This window comes from Staurois parvus, unplaced genomic scaffold (genome assembly GCF_062004578.1).
Source record: "Staurois parvus isolate SC_StPar_1 unplaced genomic scaffold, SC_StPar_1.0 ptg000679l, whole genome shotgun sequence".
Classification (NCBI taxonomy): Eukaryota; Metazoa; Chordata; class Amphibia; order Anura; family Ranidae; genus Staurois; species Staurois parvus.
In genome coordinates, this window is record NW_028318475.1 from 2,158,922 (window position 1) to 2,178,042 (window position 19,121).

General features: G+C 40.9%; 1 protein-coding gene across 3 annotated transcripts in view; it reads left to right on the forward strand.

Moving 5' to 3' along the window:
* The window catches only part of ABCG2 (ATP binding cassette subfamily G member 2 (JR blood group)), a 220,405-nt gene that overhangs the window by 141,827 nt on the left and 59,457 nt on the right, over positions 1-19,121 (forward strand). For all 3 annotated transcript variants that reach the window (XM_089652325.1, XM_089652326.1, XM_089652327.1), the window contains one exon: positions 15,141-15,352. In XM_089652325.1, the coding sequence (XP_089508451.1) occupies positions 15,141-15,352 (212 nt within the window). The remainder of the gene's footprint in view (positions 1-15,140; positions 15,353-19,121) is intronic.

A 19,121-nucleotide genomic window follows, 5' to 3' on the forward strand; every position in this document is an offset into this window, starting at 1 on the left:
ATCCCTCTTGTATTGAACTGTATTGTTGCTGTATTGTCTCCCTTTATATTGTAAAGTGCTGAGCAAACTGTTGGCGCTATATAAATCCTGGATAATAACTATAACATTGACAACCATATAACCTACTTTCTGTGCATTTTGGATGCAGAAAAAAAGCAACCGAAAAGCATGTAGTGTGAACTGGCCCTTAGGCCCTGTTCACAGCAGAAAAGTGCACTCCGGATACTTTCTGGATATGTTTTTTGCTCACAGTTCACACCACAGTCTTCTGTTGCAGTTTTGATGAAGTTTCCTATGTTCCAGTACAGTTCTGTGCAGAAAAAACGCAGAATTTTCTACTTATTTTTTCTGCACTGGAAACTGACTGGAACTGACTGCACTGGTGAGAACTAGGGCCATTGGAATACATGGAAAACACTGTGCATGCGTTTTTGATGCAGAAAAAAAACAAAACACACTGGACTACATCTAATGTGCACTAGCCCTTAGAGCTTGTTCACACCATGTACAGAGCCCTGTGTGTTTTTGTTTGGTTTTTTTTTTAGTTGTTTATGTTTTTTCCATATTTAGCTAACACAGGTCTCTGCAGGGACACATAGACACTATTGTTTTCTGTGTGTTCTGATCACCCCACAACTCAGCAGTGTTGAAAACTGTGCATTTGTTTTTCGTAACGCACATGCATTGTATTTATGTGCCTTTTTTATCATGCATTCAAGTTCAAGTAATGTAATGAAAATGCACAACAGCAAATATTGACTTGCATTAAAATACACTGAAATGTGTAAAAACAACTGCGAATGTGTATTGGGGCAATGAGTTTTTTTGCACATTCTACATGGAGAATTTGTAATGCTGAATTGCAAAAAAAAAAGATATTTCTCCATTTTGTGCGTTGTTGAATAATGTAGACAATACACGGCTGTAGTACATCCCCATTAATCACAAACTACAGTATCTATTACTGTATCTAAAACCTTTCTAAGGCTAGGTTCACACCTCTCAGGTTGCATTTGAGCTGTTTCTGCATTGCGTTTTTTATCTTGCACTTGTGTTTTTCACGCGTTTTTGCCATGTTTTTGATGCGTTTTGCAGTTTTTTGTTTTTTAGTTCTTCAGATTTTAACATTTTTCTTGTTGCTAGGCAGATTTAAATCTTAAAAATGCAATGTATTGCTTTTCTGCAGTGTTTCCACTGAAATCTATAGAAACAAAAAACACAACTTTTTGCGTTTAAAAAAAAAAAAAAAAAGTCCCTGACCCTTTCCAAAAAAATGCACCGGGTGAAGACGCAGAGATGTGAACCTGTCCCATAGGAAATCATGTTAAATGGACTATACTACGTTTCTGCAGAACACTGCAGAAAACGCTTAGGCGTGAACCTGGGGTAAAGCTGACCATAGACTAGCAGAATTGTGTTTGTACATTTTTGTTTTATTTAAATTTGAATAGATTTTCTAATCATTAGTGAGGTCAAAACGATTTTGATTGCAGTGATGAGAAAATGCAAAGGCGCTACATGCAATATTTTTCTTAAATCCTCCTGTATGTGGTTTACGTTCTGGAAAGTTCATTCACTTTCGAAATCGAAAATTAAGAGCAAAGGTTTTCTGAACGAGGTTCATCATGTCATCCTATGTGCTGATAATTTTTGTACTAAATGTTCTTCGTTTGACAATCCTGCTAGTGCATGCCTAGCTCAAGGTTCAGTCCTTTTTGTTGTTGCAACAGGTGGAGCTGATTGATAGTGACACATCTCTCACCTTTGGTCACCATTAAAAATGCCAATAAGGGGTGGGAGAAAAAAAGGAGACAGACTGTAGAACTACAGATTTCAGTATATCTAGCAGGACAGACCTAGAGATTAAAGATGTAAAAATAGAGCTTTTGTAATAAGAGATAAAAAGCTTTTTATATTCTGTCATATTCTAGCAAGCAGTTCAGATTTAGGGCTCATGCACATGGGTATATTCTGTAAAATGTGACTGTATTTCAGCATCCAGGAGCAACTGAGGTTGTGTACAGCTGCCTATACAAATGAATTCCAGGATGCAGCTGTATACGCAGCTCCTAGCTTAAACATATTGCATCCTGGGTGAATGTTTGTACATGTTTATGCTCGGAGCTGCATACAACCGTATCCTGTAAGTCATTTGTACAGGCAGCTGTGCACAACACCGGTGCCTCATGGGTGCCGAAATGCAACCGTTTTTTATCATGTATGTTAAATACACCATAAGCATGAGCCCTTTGAGTACTTTAATAACTTATAGCTAGCTTGATGGAAGTAGATTTGTAATTAGTTGCTATGGGATATAGCACATTGCTGGCTTTTACATTGCTTAGACTGCCTAGTGTGCCTAGAATATGCAAAAAAACCCCAGTTAGTCATTTAATTGTCAATCAGTTATAATTTGTGTAAAAACCTAGGCATTAAAATGGAAGAACAATACAAACACAGTAAAAATAGAAAATCAGTCCCACGCTTAATACACTGAGGAATGGAAATCTAAAACAAAAAAACTAAATTTTTGACTAGTGTGGTATTTTATTTCTCATTGCACAAATTTAAAAAATAAAGCTAAATCTGTAGTACTCGGTTCTCCATACTGTTGAAAGCCACTGACTAGTCAGCCAGTGTATTATTTTCTTTATAAGGTTGGTTCTTTAAAAGGTACCTGTTCTTGAGCTATCTCCTGATCTTTACAGTGACAGAAAACGCACCCAGAAAATGGCTAATGGTTAACATGGTAGTGCTCTCAATGTTCAAATTTATTCCTCAGTTTCAAGCATTATTACATGTATTACCTGTACAGTGAGGCCAGTTGCACACGGTAATAATCATAATTTACTCATCTTTATACTCAGGAACTTGTTGACAGGAAGATCCTGAGATGTTCTGTAAAGAGATTGCGTGTAAACGTGTATAGATGCGTAAGTGTATAGACGAGTAAAATTCTTCATTGCCAGTATGGTAATATACTTAATCATACTCGCATAAACCTGCTTATAGAAGCATAAACACACATATGCTCCTAAATTATTGCAATCAAATGTAACATTTTTCTATTTTCATTTTATGGCTTTGTACTCAATACTATATTACTGATCTTTACTCATCCATAGATAACAATGCATCTTGTTTCAAATCCATAAGGGCTAGTTCACACTTGACAAAATTTCTAACTCTAAACAAAGGCTCCTAATACATTTTTATGGGCGTTCTGCAGGCATTAATGAGCTTTGCTATGGGCGTTAGACTGGCGTTTTGCTAGGGTTAAAAACGCCCTCAAAATGCCCTATGCGCTGTGTTGACACATTTTAGAAGCTTTTTACAAGTGTTAAAACTGCTCATCAAACACCTATAATAAACTGTAATGTGAATAACGCAGTGAAAACACCCCACAAACGCTTGCCAGCAGGTTTGCGAAGCAACACCATAGGCTTGAATGTGAGGCATTGAAAGGCTTCAAACTCCTCCAGACTCAACACGAGGCTAACAATTCATGTTTTGATAACGTGAACAGCACCATGTGCTGTCTATTGTATCATTTGCATAGGCGTTTGATGAGCAATTAAAAACTCCCCTCAAACGCCTGCTTTCGATGCCAGTATGAACTAGGCCTAAACTCCTGTGTGCAATTGGCCTAGCATGCAGGAGAATAATTGTACTAATTTGCAAACCGTTACTCTACCCAGGGATGTTGGATTCCTATTGCCCGACGCCCGGGACATGTAGTTCCGGGCGCCGGACAGGTAGTTTCTTTCTACCTTTATCCCTGCATAGCAGCAGGACTCGCCTGTCAGGTGAAACAATGAGCGCTGCCGCCAATTGCTTCCACACAGTACCAGCCTCTCCGTGCCCCCGGCGTGGGGTCTCCCGGGCTCCGCTTGCCCATCTGCGGGCCTAGCTCGCCATCGGCTAGAAGGGAGGGAGAAGAGCAGACAAGTGCGCTCCCCTTCTTTTGCTGACCCGGAAGTAACGTTATGATGTCCCCGTTGAGAATTTATAATGCAATCCCCGGGAAAGAACAACCCCCAGTGGAGCAGAGGGGAGACTTCCAGGGTCTTTTTAGACCTTGGATGTTTCAAAGAGAACCTGTCACCAAAAATCATCACATAGGTGTTTTGGGTTTTTCTTTTTGAAAAAAAATAAAATTTACACCCAACACATACCATATTGAGGCCCCCACCCCCACATATATGCACGTACAAACGTAAAAGAGCACACTCTGGCACCTATGCATGAAACCGTCCATTGCAATACATGTTACATATCGCCACGCACACCAGAACGAGAGCACTAATTCTAGCACCAGACCTCCTCCATAATGCTAAACTGCTGACCTATAAGGAGCTTTAAAAGTGTCAACCTATAGACAAGGTTCGACAAGTTGGATATCTATTTACTCACTGCAAAATAAGGCAATTTATTGTTTGTTTGTTTTTTGTACCCTAAAATGAACTTACTTGTATTTTTTACTGCAATTTTGTGGTAATATCATGTGACATAAAAATTTGGAACTACCACTATTTTATTCTCTATGGTCTCTGCTTTCAAAAAATATATAAAGTTTGGGGTTTTTATGCAATGTTCAGGCCTAAAATTATTTTTCAAACATATGCAAAAATGGCTTTGGCAGCGAAAGGGATAAAGTATAAGCCCTGACCCATCCTTTCCTGACAAGCAGCCAATCGGTGATCATTACACTGCAAGGTTTCTCTCCTCACTGCTAGTCCCCAGTTGCGGTTCTGGAGACCGGCAGGGAGGGGAGGAGGAGATAAACAGCGCAATGTTACAAATATTACACGGGTAAGTCGCCATAAATCCTCTTTGTTTTTAAAAGCCCCAGACATTCCTAAAATCACCTCCGATTTAACCTCCTTGGAGGTATTCCCGAGTGTAAAGTTTCAGCACCACAAGTGGTAACCTCGAACTACACTCGGGATTACCCTGCAGCGTTGCTCCGGGATCTCTTCTTCACTTACCTTGTCCTGCGCTCCCGCGATGTCCCCGGCAATGTCCTCCGGCGGATGCCCGCATCTGTCTTCCGGGTTCCGTTCCCTGCAACGTCAGGACGTACGGGGACGGAACTGGCGGGAAATTTTGAAAATGGTAGAAGTGACATTCACTAAAATCACATAGTATAACATTACTGTATCAAACCATTCCACATACATTTTGTCCCGAGTGCTTTGTCCTGTGCCCTTCCTGCATTTTTACTGTTCTTTCTGCCTGGAAGCTGAGAAAAGTCCATGGCATCCAAAAAGCGTCCCTTTAGGTCAAAAGCGGTTTAGACCGGCTAGAGAACAGCGATAGTAAATCAGAACCACTTGCAGAATTGAATGATAATGATTCGTGGGGAAATTCGTCATCAGACACTGAAAACGATTTTGCGACTTTGCTCAGTGATGTGCGAACTTGGCGCTATATTTCAAATTTCAGTGTTTTTGGTTTGATTATATTATTTATTTTTATATTTTTTATGATTATTAAATTATAGTTTATGATTTTGTGTTTCAAATTTTATCATACCCGGAATGTTTACTAGACTCTTGTTTGGACAGATTTCAGTGAGTTATTCCTAAAAATTACAGGCCTAAAATAAAAAAACTACATATTTCCATGCAAAAAAAGTACCGCTTTCAGCACAAAAATATGGACATAATCAGATGGCTAGGGAGGTTACATATGGTTTTGGTTAACAATTTTTTATTTTTTTTTTATCTGGACAAGTAGATTGTCATGAGGGATTGGGGCCCCGCTTTAGTCCCTGGACAAGTAGTTTTCAAAAATTTCCACACCCCTGTCTACCATTTTAACATACAAGGTTACCCAGTTGTTTGTGCTTTTAAACTTATAGGGCAATTTACACTATATTGCCAAAAGTATTGGGACGTCTGCCTTTACACGCACATGAACTGTAATGACATCCCAGTATTAGTCTGTAGGGTTCAATATTGAGTTGGCCCACCCTTTGCAGCTATAACAGCTTCAACTCTTCTGGGAAGGCTGTCCACAAGGTTTAGGAGTGTGTCTATGGAAATGTTTGACCATTCTTCCAGAAGCACATTTGTGAGGTCAGGCACTGATGTCGGACGAGAAGGCCTGGCTCACAGTCTCCGCTCTAATTCATCCCAAAGGTGTTCTATCAGGATGAGGTCAGGACATTCAAGTTCCTCCACCCCATACTCTCTCATCCATGTCTTTATGGACCTTGCTTTGCGCACTGGTGCGCAGCCATGTTTGGCCACCCCCAAACTGTTCCCACAAAGTTGGGAGCATGATATTGTCCAAAATGTCTTACTATGCTGACACCTTAAGAGTTCCCTTCACTGGAACTAAGAGGTCAAGCCCAACAACTGAAAAACAACCCCACACCATAACCCCCCTCCCCTCCAAACTTTACACTTGGCACAATGTAGTCAGGCAAGTTCCATTTTCCGAGCAAGTGCCAAACCCACACATGTCCATCGGATTGCCAGACCGAGAAGCGTGATTTGTCATGCCATAGAACACCTCACCATTGCTCTAGAGTCCAGTGGTGGCGTGCTTTACACCACTGCATCCAACGCTTTGCATTGCACTTGGTAATGTAAGGCTTGGATGCAACTGCTCAGCCATGGAAATCCATTCCATGAAGCTCTCTATGCACTGTTGTGCTAATCTGAAGGCCACATGAAGTTTGGAGGTCTTCAGCTATTGAATCTGCAGATAGTTGGTGACTTCTTCGCACTGTGCGCTTCAGCATGTGCCCACCCCGCTTTGTCATTTTACGTGGCCTACCACTTCGTGGCTAAGATGCTGTTGTTCCCAGTTGCTTCCACTTCATTATAATACCACTAACAGTTGACTGTGGAATATTTAGTAGCAAGGAAATTTCACGGATGGACTTATTGCACAGGTGGCAACCTATCACAGTACCACTTGAATTCACTGAGCTCCTGAGCGTGACCCAATCTTTCACAAATGTGTGTAGAAGCAGTCTGCATGCCTAGGTGCTTGATTTTATACACCTGTGGCCATGGAGGTGATTGGAACACCTGAATCCAATGATTTGGAGGGGCGTCCCAATACTTTTGGCATTACGGTGTATGTTGAATGACAGATGTGAACTCTGTGTTCTATTCCTATATGTATATTCCTATCTGTTAAAATGTGTTCTATTCCTTAAAGCCCTTTTTTTTTTTTTTTTTTTTTTTTTTTTTTTTTTTTTTAAGCTCTCGTTCCCAGCCCCCAATATCCAGCAGGAATAAACCCATAGATCTAACTGTATCCCAAAACCATTACATTCAAGGCATTCCATGAATAGCTGTCACACTGTTGCTTGCCTTCTCAACTGAATTGCCATCAAATGGCTGGTGTCATGACTAGGGTTTGCCACCTCATCCCTTTAAAGCTGAACACGTATTAATTACACAGTTTCTGAGGCTACTTTTAATGCAGATAAGGCACTGAGTTTAATTACCACCTTAATCAGCCACAGAACCTGTGTAATTAATGTGTTCGGTTTTAAAGGGTTGAGGTGGCAAACCTAGTCATAACTGATCACATGTGCAGCCCATGGCAACCACAAATCAAACAGAGGCTAAGATGGCAGCCTCCTTGGCTGTAAAGGATAGGAGGGTTGAGTTTAGCATTAATGCAAAACTCAACCCTCCTATCCTTTACAGCTAAATGTGAATAAAGCCTACAAGGGTGTAGTGTTAGACCTCTTTCACATGGAGGTAATCCTTTGTCACATTTTTTCAAAGAAAAAAAATGATTCAATTTACATCAGTTTGCATTTCAGTTCAATTTTACATCTGGTTTATTTCAGGTCAGTTTAGTTTACATCCATCTACATCCGTTTCAACGGATCTGGACATTGACTGACTGTTCCGTTTTATATACAGAAAAAAAAAAAAGACCCAAACTGACATGGATGTAGGCGGATATAAACTTATGATCATCCGTCTACATCTTCCCACCCATAGACATACATTGTAGTTCAGTCTGGAGCTGTCTGAAAAACGGACACAGATCTAGATCGAACGCCTGTGTGAAAGGGGCCTTACAGGGTAGTCTTATTAGAAATTATTTTTAGTTTGGATTACAATAGCCCCCAAAGCACTCTGCACAACTGTACTGTTTCTCAAGGATTATGGGAAATACAGACAACAAACAGTTGTGTGGTTTTTGAATTTACTGTGCATCCTTATTATATGTACTGTGTGCCAGAAAGAATTGCTGAACTTCAAAGTGGGTTATCCTGTTGTTTTGCACTAGTACACAACTGAAGTTCCGCTTTGCTTGTGCAACTCAATACTGTCCTGATGGTGCAATCACATATTGAGAGTAATGCAGGCCATACATGGGTCGAATGCCAAACAAATTTTCTTTAGAAAATTGGAATTTTCCTGCATTTTGTAATCTAATGGTGCCACCGTTGATTTTGAACTTTGGCCAACCAAGCCTTCACTTTCCCCCCCTATGTTGCTACAGAAAGAATTTTCTTTTCTTTCCAGGTCACAGCTCATGCTCATTTCTTTTTCGTTTATATTTCTCACATGATTCTCCCATCATTGATTCGAAATTTGTTTTGTTTTTAAAGAAAATTTCCAACATGCCCGATCACTCAATGGTCACTAGAAAATCGTCCGTTTCGGTGACCCGCTAATGGTGGGAAATTCAAACGAAAATTCTTAGAAAAGCTTTTCCTAAGAAAATTCTTTTGGAATTCGACCCATGTATGGCTGGCTTAAGGGCTTGTTTACACTGCTCTGGACTGCTTTCCAGAGGGGACTTGATGGGCCTCCTGCCTTCTCACCTTCTGTTTTAATCCCTAAAAAGCTGCAGCAACTGCATACTTTGCATGTGATTCTAGGGCAGTTGCAGCCCAGCACCATTTTTTTTTTTTTTTTTTTTTTTTTAAAGGTTGTGTGTGTAAATGTATGTGTGTGTATACCCCCCCCCCCCCCATGTCTGCCTTTGGAGGGCTGTAAACGCATCTCAACTGCCTGTTTGTTTATACCAACCACACCAATGACAAGTAAATTATGCCTAAAAGCCACAGCTGACAGTGCTGAGTTACCTTCAGTATTTCTCAGAAGTGAGTACACCCCTCACATTTTTGTAAATATTTTATTATATCTTTTCATGTGACAACACTGAGGAAATTACACCTCAAAATAACTCAACACACAGCCATTAATGTCTAAACCGCTGGTAACAAAAGTGAGTACATCCCTATGTGAAAATGTCCAAATTGGGCCCAAAGCAGGGGCGGACTGACAACTCATGGGGCCCCTGTGTCCTTGCCCAAACTCAAAAAAGCCTATGAAAAAGGTACCAGGGGCATCTCATGGGGCCCCCTACTGACCCCTGGCCCTCAGGCAGTGCCCGAGTTTCCAAATGGTCAGTCCGCCCCTGGCCCAAAGTGTCAATATTTTATGTGGCTACCATTATTTTCCAGCACTGCCTTAACCCTCCTGGGCATGGAGTTCACCAGACCTTCACAGGTTGCCACTGGAGTCCTCTTCCACTCCTCCATGATGACATCACGGAGCTGGGTAGAGACCTTGCGCTCTTGCACCTTCCGTTTTAATGATGCCCCACAGATTCTCAATAGGATTGAGGTCTGGAGACATGCTTGACAAGTCCATCACCTTTACCCTCAGCTTCTTTAGCAAGGCAGTGGTCATCTTGGAGGTGTGTTTGGGGTCGTTATGTTGGAATACTGCCCTGCGGCCCAGTCTCTGCAGGGAGGAGATCATGCTCTGCATCAGTATGTCACAGTACATGTTGGCATTCATGGTTCCCTCAATGAACTGTAGCTCCCCAGTGCCGGCAGCACTCATGCAGCCCCAGACCATGACACTTTCACCACCATGCTTGACTGTAGGCAAGACACACTTGTTTTTGCACTCCTCACCTGGTTTCTGCCACACACGCCTGACACCATCTGAACTTAATGAGTTTATCTTGGTCTCATCAGACCACAGGACATGGTTCCAGTAATCCATGTCCTTATTCTGCTTGTCTTCAGCAAACTGTTTGCAGGCTTTCTTGTGCATCATCTTTAGAAGAGGCTTCCTTCTGGGACGACAGCCATGCAGACCAATTTGATGCAGTGTGCGGCGTATGGTCTGAGCACTGAAAGGCTGACCCCCCCCCCCACCCCTTAATCCTCTGCAGCAATGCTAGCAGCACTCATATATCTATTTCCCAAAGACAACCTCTGGATATGATGCTGAGCACATGCACTCAACTTCTTTGGTCGACCATGGCAAGGCCTGTTCTGAGTGGAACCTGTCCTGTTAAACCGCTGTATGGTCTTGGCCACCGTGCTGCAGCTCAGTTTCAGGGTCTTGGCAATCTTCTTATAGCCTAGGCCATCTTTATGACAACAATTCTTTTTTTTTTTTTTTTTTTATTTTTTATAACCTCAGAGTTTTTTGCCATGAGGTGCTATATTGATCTTCAAGTGACCAGTATGAGAGAGTGAGAGCGATAACACCAAATTTAACACACCTGCGACCCATTCACACCTGAGACCTTGTAACACTAACGAGTCACATGACACCTGGGAGGGAAAATGGCTAATTGGGCCCAATTTGGACATTGCCACTTAGGGGTAAACTCACTTTTGTTGCCAACGGTTTAGACATTAATGGCTGTGTGTTGAGTTATTTTGAGGGGACAGCAAATTTACACTGTTATACAAGCTGTACATTCACTACTTTACATTGTAGCAAAGTGTCATTTCTTCAGTGTTGTCACATGAAAAGAGAGAATAAAATATTTACAAAAATGTGAGGGGTGTACTCACTTCTGTGAGATACTGTACATTACCTACATCATATTACCTAGTTTATTAACAAAAATATGCTAAAGAGTGATTTTCTTTTCTAGAAAATATCATTTGACGGTGTGTCACAGAGCTGTTATGCTTTCAGGCATTACATTTTCTTTCATTCTGATTCTCTAGAATTACATTTAACATGCGTATTAAAATATTCCTATCTATGCTGGATCCTTCTGCCAGGAGCAGGCAGAAAAATCTAGCAAGCAATTCCATACTTTTCTGCATGTTTACAAGCGTATGTTAATAAACAGGATTTTTTAGTGTTTCAAATACTGTTAAAAACAAAAAAGAATCTTGCGCTGCCAATTTGCTGAATAAATACTAAATAATGAGCTGCTGCAGACACGTGCTATGTGTGTAAGCATAAAGACCAAATGAAAAAGATTGTGTCGTGCTGCTGTCAAACAATAAATATGAAGATAAAGACAAATTCAAACGTAATAGTCTTATAAAATGATGAGAAAAAAATGGAATATCTTCCTGCTGGTGATTGCAGCCTAAATCCCAGTTCTGTAAGTCTTCAATAAGAGTGAATTACCACAGTGAACATATACATTCAGGTGGACTCTCACCTTCTCACATGGACATGTATGGGAACACAGGTCAGAAAAGCATCTCCCCTATTAGTGAGGTAACACATAACTTGCTCCTCTGTGGGCAATCTTCCTCATTTTTTTGAATCACTGCTGAATCTTCCAAATGGCACCTGATTTCAGTACAGCCAGCTCTGTGTATAAAGCTTGACAACCACAAAGAAGACCATAGTGCAGTATGCTTCTTTAAAATGGCATATAATTTATTTAGGCATATGAACTCACATGGTATAAATCCTGTAGAATAATAATAACATGGTAACTACATCAAAACGCATTTAAAAACAACCTCCAAAGCAATGAAAAGGAGAGCAAAGTCCTGTCTGTCACATCGGCGTTGGAGCGCTGACGTCACCCAACTCCTCCCCACGCGTATCGTCAGGTGGTGCGTGATGATACGCACCACATGACCACGTTTTCATTGGGAAATGAAACAATATATTTTATTTTTACACTATGGGGTTGATTTACTAAAATCAAAGCCTTGTTGCCATAAGACGTAACAGTATGACTTACAGTAAAAGTAATGAGAGATCACATAAACTTTCCCTTGTCCTGTTATAATGCTAGTATGCATTCATTCATCTGACCAATGATGAGGCATTGGTACCATGGGAGGAATGATATTTAGCTAGAGCTAGAAATGATCAATGGGATTGATTACTAAATGCAAATAGACTGTTTGCATGGCAAGGGAAGTTGCACTTTGCATGGGAATTTTTTTCAGAGCTTAGCGAATGAGGTGCAATTTCACATTTTCAAAGAATACCAAATCATGTACAAGGAAAAAAAACTGCATACTTGTTTTTATGTGATTGGGTAATGGAAGTCAGCAGAGCTTCACCTCCATTCACTAAGCTCTGGAAAGTTTCTTTGCAAAGTGAACAATATTTGCCTTTAGTAAGTCATACCCAAGGTAAATAGCTTCAAACATGCTTGGGACAAGCATAGATCTATGCGCACACAAAAAAGTTAACAAAGTGAAAAAAAAACCCCATACAAAAACAAAGAAAAACACACAAAAAAAAGACAACCACACACACACACAAAACAAAAGCCGCGCAGACTCGATGGACCACTCTGCCTTTTTCTGCCGTCACTTTCCTGTTTCTATGACTCCATACTCACTGAGATTGGTAGGACTGTTGCGTACGAAATCCTAGCTCTGTCTACTGGCTAGGGCTAGATGAGTGAAATTTACATTCCTTATAGGAAACTTATATAGAGCCTGCCATTTATGACCATTTTTGAAAATAAAAATCTAGTTGCCGGTCTGTGGCTTTAATACCCTCTAAAGCTGGCCACACATGGTATGGTGGTAGGTTTTTTTTTTTTTTTTCTTTGCTCAATCATAGGGCTGAACAAAAAAAGGTGTACTGATTCCCCATCCACACACATAATGTGGATGTGGGAATCCTCCTGCCGTGTCATTGTAATCTGACAGCTGGACTCCCCTGCCATCAGAATTCACTGATCAGCGCTGCAGCCAATTGGCTGCATGCACTGCTCCAGCGGAAATTTACCAACAATCCGGTTTATGAGAAGTCCATAAATTAGATTTATTTTACAAGAACAGTAATGGCCATACATGGATGGGAATTTGTTCTACTTTAGTGACTGAAGCGGGCCATACATGGATCGAAATTTGTCTGGGAACCAAACCGATTAGAATGGCAGAGGGAAGTTAGTCCTCCTACTCTACTTAATTGCTTTAGAAAATAATAAAGGCATCAGATATGCACGATACCCAGGCAGCCAGTATTGCAGGAGAGGCTTGCAGTGGAAGCTTGTATATTTTCTCAGCACAGGTTTATTTCATGGTTATCTTAATTATGTTACAGTACAATACAGCAGGAAGAGTAGTGGCTGGGGGCATAGTAGGAATTCAGCTGATGTTTCCCGGCAGTGAATCCAACTGGGCAATGTTGGTAATTCAGCCCACCAGTGTTCATCCAGTAGTTAAATACAGTCAGGCCCATAAATATTGGGACATCGACACAATTCTAACATTTTTGACTCTATATACCACAATAGATTTAAAATGAAACTAACAAGATGTGCTTTAACTGCAGACTTTCAGCTTTAATTTGAGGGTATTTACATCCAAATCAGGTGAACGGTGTAGGAATTACAACAGTTTGCATATGTGCCTCCCACTTGCTAAGGGACCAAAAGTAATGGGACAGAATAATAATCATAAATCAAACTTTCACTTTTTAATACTTGGTTGCAAATCCTTTGCAGTCAATTACAGCCTGAAGTCTGGAACGCATAGACATCACCAGACGCTGGGTTTCATCCCTGGTGATGCTCTGCCAGGCCTCTACTGCAACTGTCTTCATTTCCTGCTTGTTCTTGGGGCATTTTCCCTTCAGTTTTGTCTTCAGCAAGTGAAATGCATGCTCAATCGGATTCAGGTCAGGTGATTGACTTGGCCATTGCATAACATTCCACTTCTTTCCCTTAAACTCTTTGGTTGCTTTTGCAGTATGCTTTGGGTCATTGTCCATCTGCACTGTGAAGCGGCGTCCAATGAGTTCTGAAGCATTTGGCTGAATATGAGCAGATAATATTGCCCGAAACACTTCAGAATTCATCCTGCTGATTTTGTCAGCAGTCACATCATCAATAAATACAAGAGAACCAGTTCCATTGGCAGCCATACATGCCCACGCCATGACACTACCACCACCATGCTTCACTGATGAGGTGGTATGCTTAGGATCATGAGCAGTTCCTTTCCTTCTCCATACTCTTCTCTTCCCATCACTCTATTACAAGTTGATCTTGGTCTAATCTGTCCATAGAATGTTGTTCCAGAACTGCAAAGGCTTTTTTAGATGTCGTTTGGCAAACTCTAATCTGGCCTTCCTGTTTTTGAGGCTCACCAATGGTTTACATCTTGTGGTGAACCCTCTGTATTCACTCTGGTGAAGTCTTCTCTTGATTGTTGACTTTGACACACATACACCTACCTCCTGGAGAGTGTTCTTGATCTGGCCAACTGTTGTGAAGGGTGTTTTCTTCACCGGGGAAAGAATTCTTTGGTCACCCACCACAGTTGTTTTCCGTGGTCTTCCGGGTCTTTTGATGTTGCTGAGCTCACCGGTGCGTTCCTTCTTTTTAAGAATGTTCCAAACAGTTGTTTTGGCCACGCCTAATGTTTTTGCTATCTCTCTGATGGGTTTGTTTTGTTTTTTCAGCCTAATGATGGCTTGCTTCACTGATAGTGACAGCTCTTTGGATCTCATCTTGAGAGTTGACAGCAACAGATTCCAAATGCAAATAGCACACTTGAAATGAACTCTGGACCTTTTATCTGCTCATTGTAATTGGGATAATGATGGAATAACACACACCTGGCCATGGAACAGCTGAGAAGCCAATTGTCCCATTACTTTAGGTCCCTTAACAAGTGGGAGGCACATTTGAAAACTGTTGTACTTCCTGCACCGTTCACCTGATTTGGATGTAAATACCCTCAAATTAAAGCTGACAGTCTGCAGTTAAAGCACATCTTGTTTGGTTCATTTCAAATCCATTGTGGTGGTGTATAGAGCCAGAAATGTTAGAATTGTGTCGATGTCCCAATATTTATGGACCTGACTGTATATGTGTTTGGTTTACTCTTTAAATATGTCATATACACCCAGGCAGTCTGGAAATAAATGTGTACATATGGTATTCTTGTATCTCTACAGGAAGGTGGTCACATCGTCATGGCAGAGAAGAATTCTCATACCGTTGTGCAGATGATGGAACCAGTGATAAATGGAATTCAAGCATCAGATAAAAAAAGAAAGCTACAAGGAGCTACATTAACTTTCCACAATATCAACTACATGGTGGAAGTGAAGACTGGCTTAATTTGTTGCCGAAAAGTTACAGAGAGACAGATCCTAACAGATATCAAGTAAGTGACTGTACAGAGGGATAGATTCTAATGGATTTTATTTGCCCACCTTCTTCACATTGAAACAACAAAACAAAGGTATTGTGTAAACTACAGACATGGCAGCCAATAAGAACCAAGTTTATTGCAATTGGGTCACTGAATGATGAATTCTGTATGGCGGCTGTTGGTTAATGCTGTTTACCTTTTAGTGAATAAAGTCAGTTTTTTTTTATAAAGCAAACAGTCTGCTTAACCACTTCAAGTCTAGACACTTTCATCCCCTTCCTGCCCAGGCCAATTTTCAGATTCAGCGCTATCACACTTTGAATGACAATTGCACGGTCATGCAACACTGTACCCATATGAAATTTTTTGCATTGTTTTGTTTTTTGAGACCGATAAAACTTTATTTTGGTGGTATTTATTCACCACTGGGATTTTTATTATTTTTTTTCTATATAAATGAAAACAACCAAAAATTTTGGGAAAAAAGTGTTTTTCTTATAACATTTTGCAAATAAATAATCTTTCTTCATAAATCTTGGCCAAAATTTATTCATCTGTCTTTAGTAAATAGAAAAAATAACCCAAATTAGTTTATAACCAAAGATTATTTTAAAAAAATATTTAAATTTTTATTTTATTTTTAGTGTGTGTGTGTGTGTGTGTGTGTGTGTTTTCCCCATACTGTCACCCTAGCAGTACAGTGTCACCTTAGTGACACTGTACTACTTGTGGGGGTTGATTGAAGATTTAGTTTTTTCTTTTTTTACACTGATTGCTTTTACACCCATAAAGGCTGTAAAAGCAATAATTTCTCCTTCTCTCTGGCTGCATTCTTACAGCAATTGAGAAATACTGTGAGAGCTGTGATTGGTCAAAGCTTGTCACATGGTACAAGGGTGTTGTGAATAGCCTTGTACCATGTGACCTCTGTGAGCATTCACAGATTTCACAAGTAGTAAGCAATGATGCGAGGAAGTGACAACTTGTTTACTACTATGGCCAATCAATGATCGCATGAATCGGGACCTCACACAGAGGTCCCGTACAGCGGGCACCAATCGTGGTGCCGCATGCTCCCAGGGAACACGCACAGGCAATGGATGCAGAGGGATGTTTAGAAACGTTCACCCGCATCGGCAGCACTCCTGGCCAGACGGGAGCGCTGCTGATGCGAGGAGGTTAAAGTGGAACTATACTCTCCTCGTCTCCAGCGATGTGACATCCCCAAGCTTTCCATCTGGCTGCTGACATTGAGATCTTGATCGCCAGCTGCTGTCATTAGCCAGGCGGGGATGATGTTACTCATGCCCATGTGTGGGCGTTCAGTCAGATTCGGCATTGCCAAATTTGTACAGTGAGCTGCGCGTGCGTGGGTTTCGTATGTCCATAAACACAGAGTGCCTGTAAGCCATGCCCCTGCGTCTTCAAAGGAGTTTGACTGATAGCAGCAGGCGTCTGACTCCATTGCTGTCAAATGCAGAAAGTGAAGAGAGCAGTGCTGGAACAGGGACATGGAGCCAGGTAAGTGTTTAGGGACAGAGTGCGGTAGAACAGGTAGTGGGGCATTTGTTACCTTAAGGCAGAGACTGCAATAAGGTAAAAAAAAAATTTACTTTAATACCACTTAAAGTCCCATTGCACTGAGTTCAACCCCACTTAGCTGCTGTCCTCTGTCTAATCACAGGAAGATGTAAATTTACTTGAATTTGAAATGCTGTAAATCAAATCTGTGTCTGCCCTTTCTCCTCTGACATCAACAAGCCATTTTCGTCCACACAACTGGATATTCTCTTTTTGGGCCATTCTCTGTAAACCCCAGCCTATCTGGCACTAACACATTCAAAGTCATTTAAATCCCCTTTTTTCCCCATTCTGATGCTCGGTTTGAACTCCAGCAAGTCATCTTCACCATGTCTAGATGCCTAAATGCATTGAGTTGTTGCCATGTCAATTGAACAGGTGTACCTAATAAAGTGTGTGTACACATATATAATTTATTTAAATTGTACACGCCAGCTGAGACTAAGCATTAAGCTCCAGTCCACTACAACCCCCTTTTTGATGGTAATCTGAAAACACAAGATGATGGAACCAGTGATAAATGGAATTCATGTTGCAGATCACAAGGTCTCATGCACATGGGCATATGAATTTATGCTGCCAGAAAAAATGCCTCTAATCTTGCGTTTTTTACTTGTGCATAAGCACATTTAAATGTGTATGGTGTTTAGAAGCGATTGCACATAAACTCAGTCTATAGGCTAGAATATTCATGTATTCTAGCCATTAGAATAAATTTACAGGCATAACCGTGTGTTTAAGTGCATTTAGATGTGTTTGCACTGGGAAAAAAAAAACAGAAAACTGCTTCTCTGGGAACAAATGCCTGAGGCTTTTTTTTTTTTTTTTAATTTTAAACTTTTCTGCCACTGAAAGTTGCCCAACAAAATGCACTAAAGTGCCTGGTTTGTGGGCACATTAGATAACATGTAGTTGCGCTCAGTGGTATGTGCAAAGAAAAAAAAAAAGCCCCTGAAAGCAACTTTTTTTTTTTTTTTGTATATGTGCATGAAGCGTTGAAAAGGAAAACTACCAGGAGCTACACTAAGCCCTAGTTCACACCGGTGCAACTTGTCATGCGATTTGACTCTGAAACGCATGACAAGTCGCTCCCTATTGTCATCAATAAAACTGTTCAAATCGGTGCGATTCCTGGACTCTTTTTGACGACATCTGTGCATGAAGTTGCACAGATGGTCAGGCAAGTTGCACCTGAAATCGCACTGACCTGCAACTTTCCAATTTCAAAGTTGCATTCAGTGTGAACCAGCGCTAAGGGGCTGATTTACTAAAACAGGAGAGTGCAAAATCTGGTGGAGCTGTACATGGTAGCCAATCAGCTTCTAACTTCAGCTTGTTCAATTAAGCTTTGATAATAAACCTGGAAGCTGATTGCTTCCTCTCCACAGCTGCACCAGATTTTGCGCACTCCAGTTTTAGTAAATCAACTCCATTGTTTCCTTAATATCAACTACAGAGCACTGCTAAGGGGGAGGGGTATTAAAATGAACCCATTGCTGTGACCTGCTTAGAATAGAGTTGTGTATAAAACAAATAAAGATTAAATGAAATGCATATTTTTTCCTCTGCTGGTGTGAGTTTCTGCTAGGTATTCTGGTTCCCTTCCACACTCCAAAGACATAGTGGTAGGGCAATTGGATTCCAAACTGGCCTTTTTGTATGTGTATGTATGAATGTGAGAATGGGAACTTAGGCTGTAAGTTCCTTGAAGGTAGCAACTCGTTTGACTGTACAGTATGTAAAGCACTGCATAAATTGTCAGTGCTATATACAGTACATACCTGTAATAAATAATGCAAGCCAGGTCTATAAGATGTTGTGGTTTAATTGTGGCCATATGTGCTTCAATTTTATCATCCGATGGATGTGTGATTCGATCAAAGCAGTCGGATCAGCAAACAATTGAGTAGCCATAACTTTCTGATCATTTTTTAATTAATTTAAATCAGATCCAATCAAACTGAGTTGGTTGGCCAGGGTAGAAAATTATCAATCATTTTTAATTAGTTGGCAGCAATGACACACACACACACACACGTAGGGGGCACGCACACCCTGCCCGCGCTGCCATTGGTGGCTACCGATGTAAATTACTGGGTCTGGCTGGTTATTCCCGGCCGGCAGTCGTCGGGGAGAGACCTGTGTGTAAACAACACAGTCTCTCCCCTATCAGCATGGACATGCTGTTTTGTATCGCTCT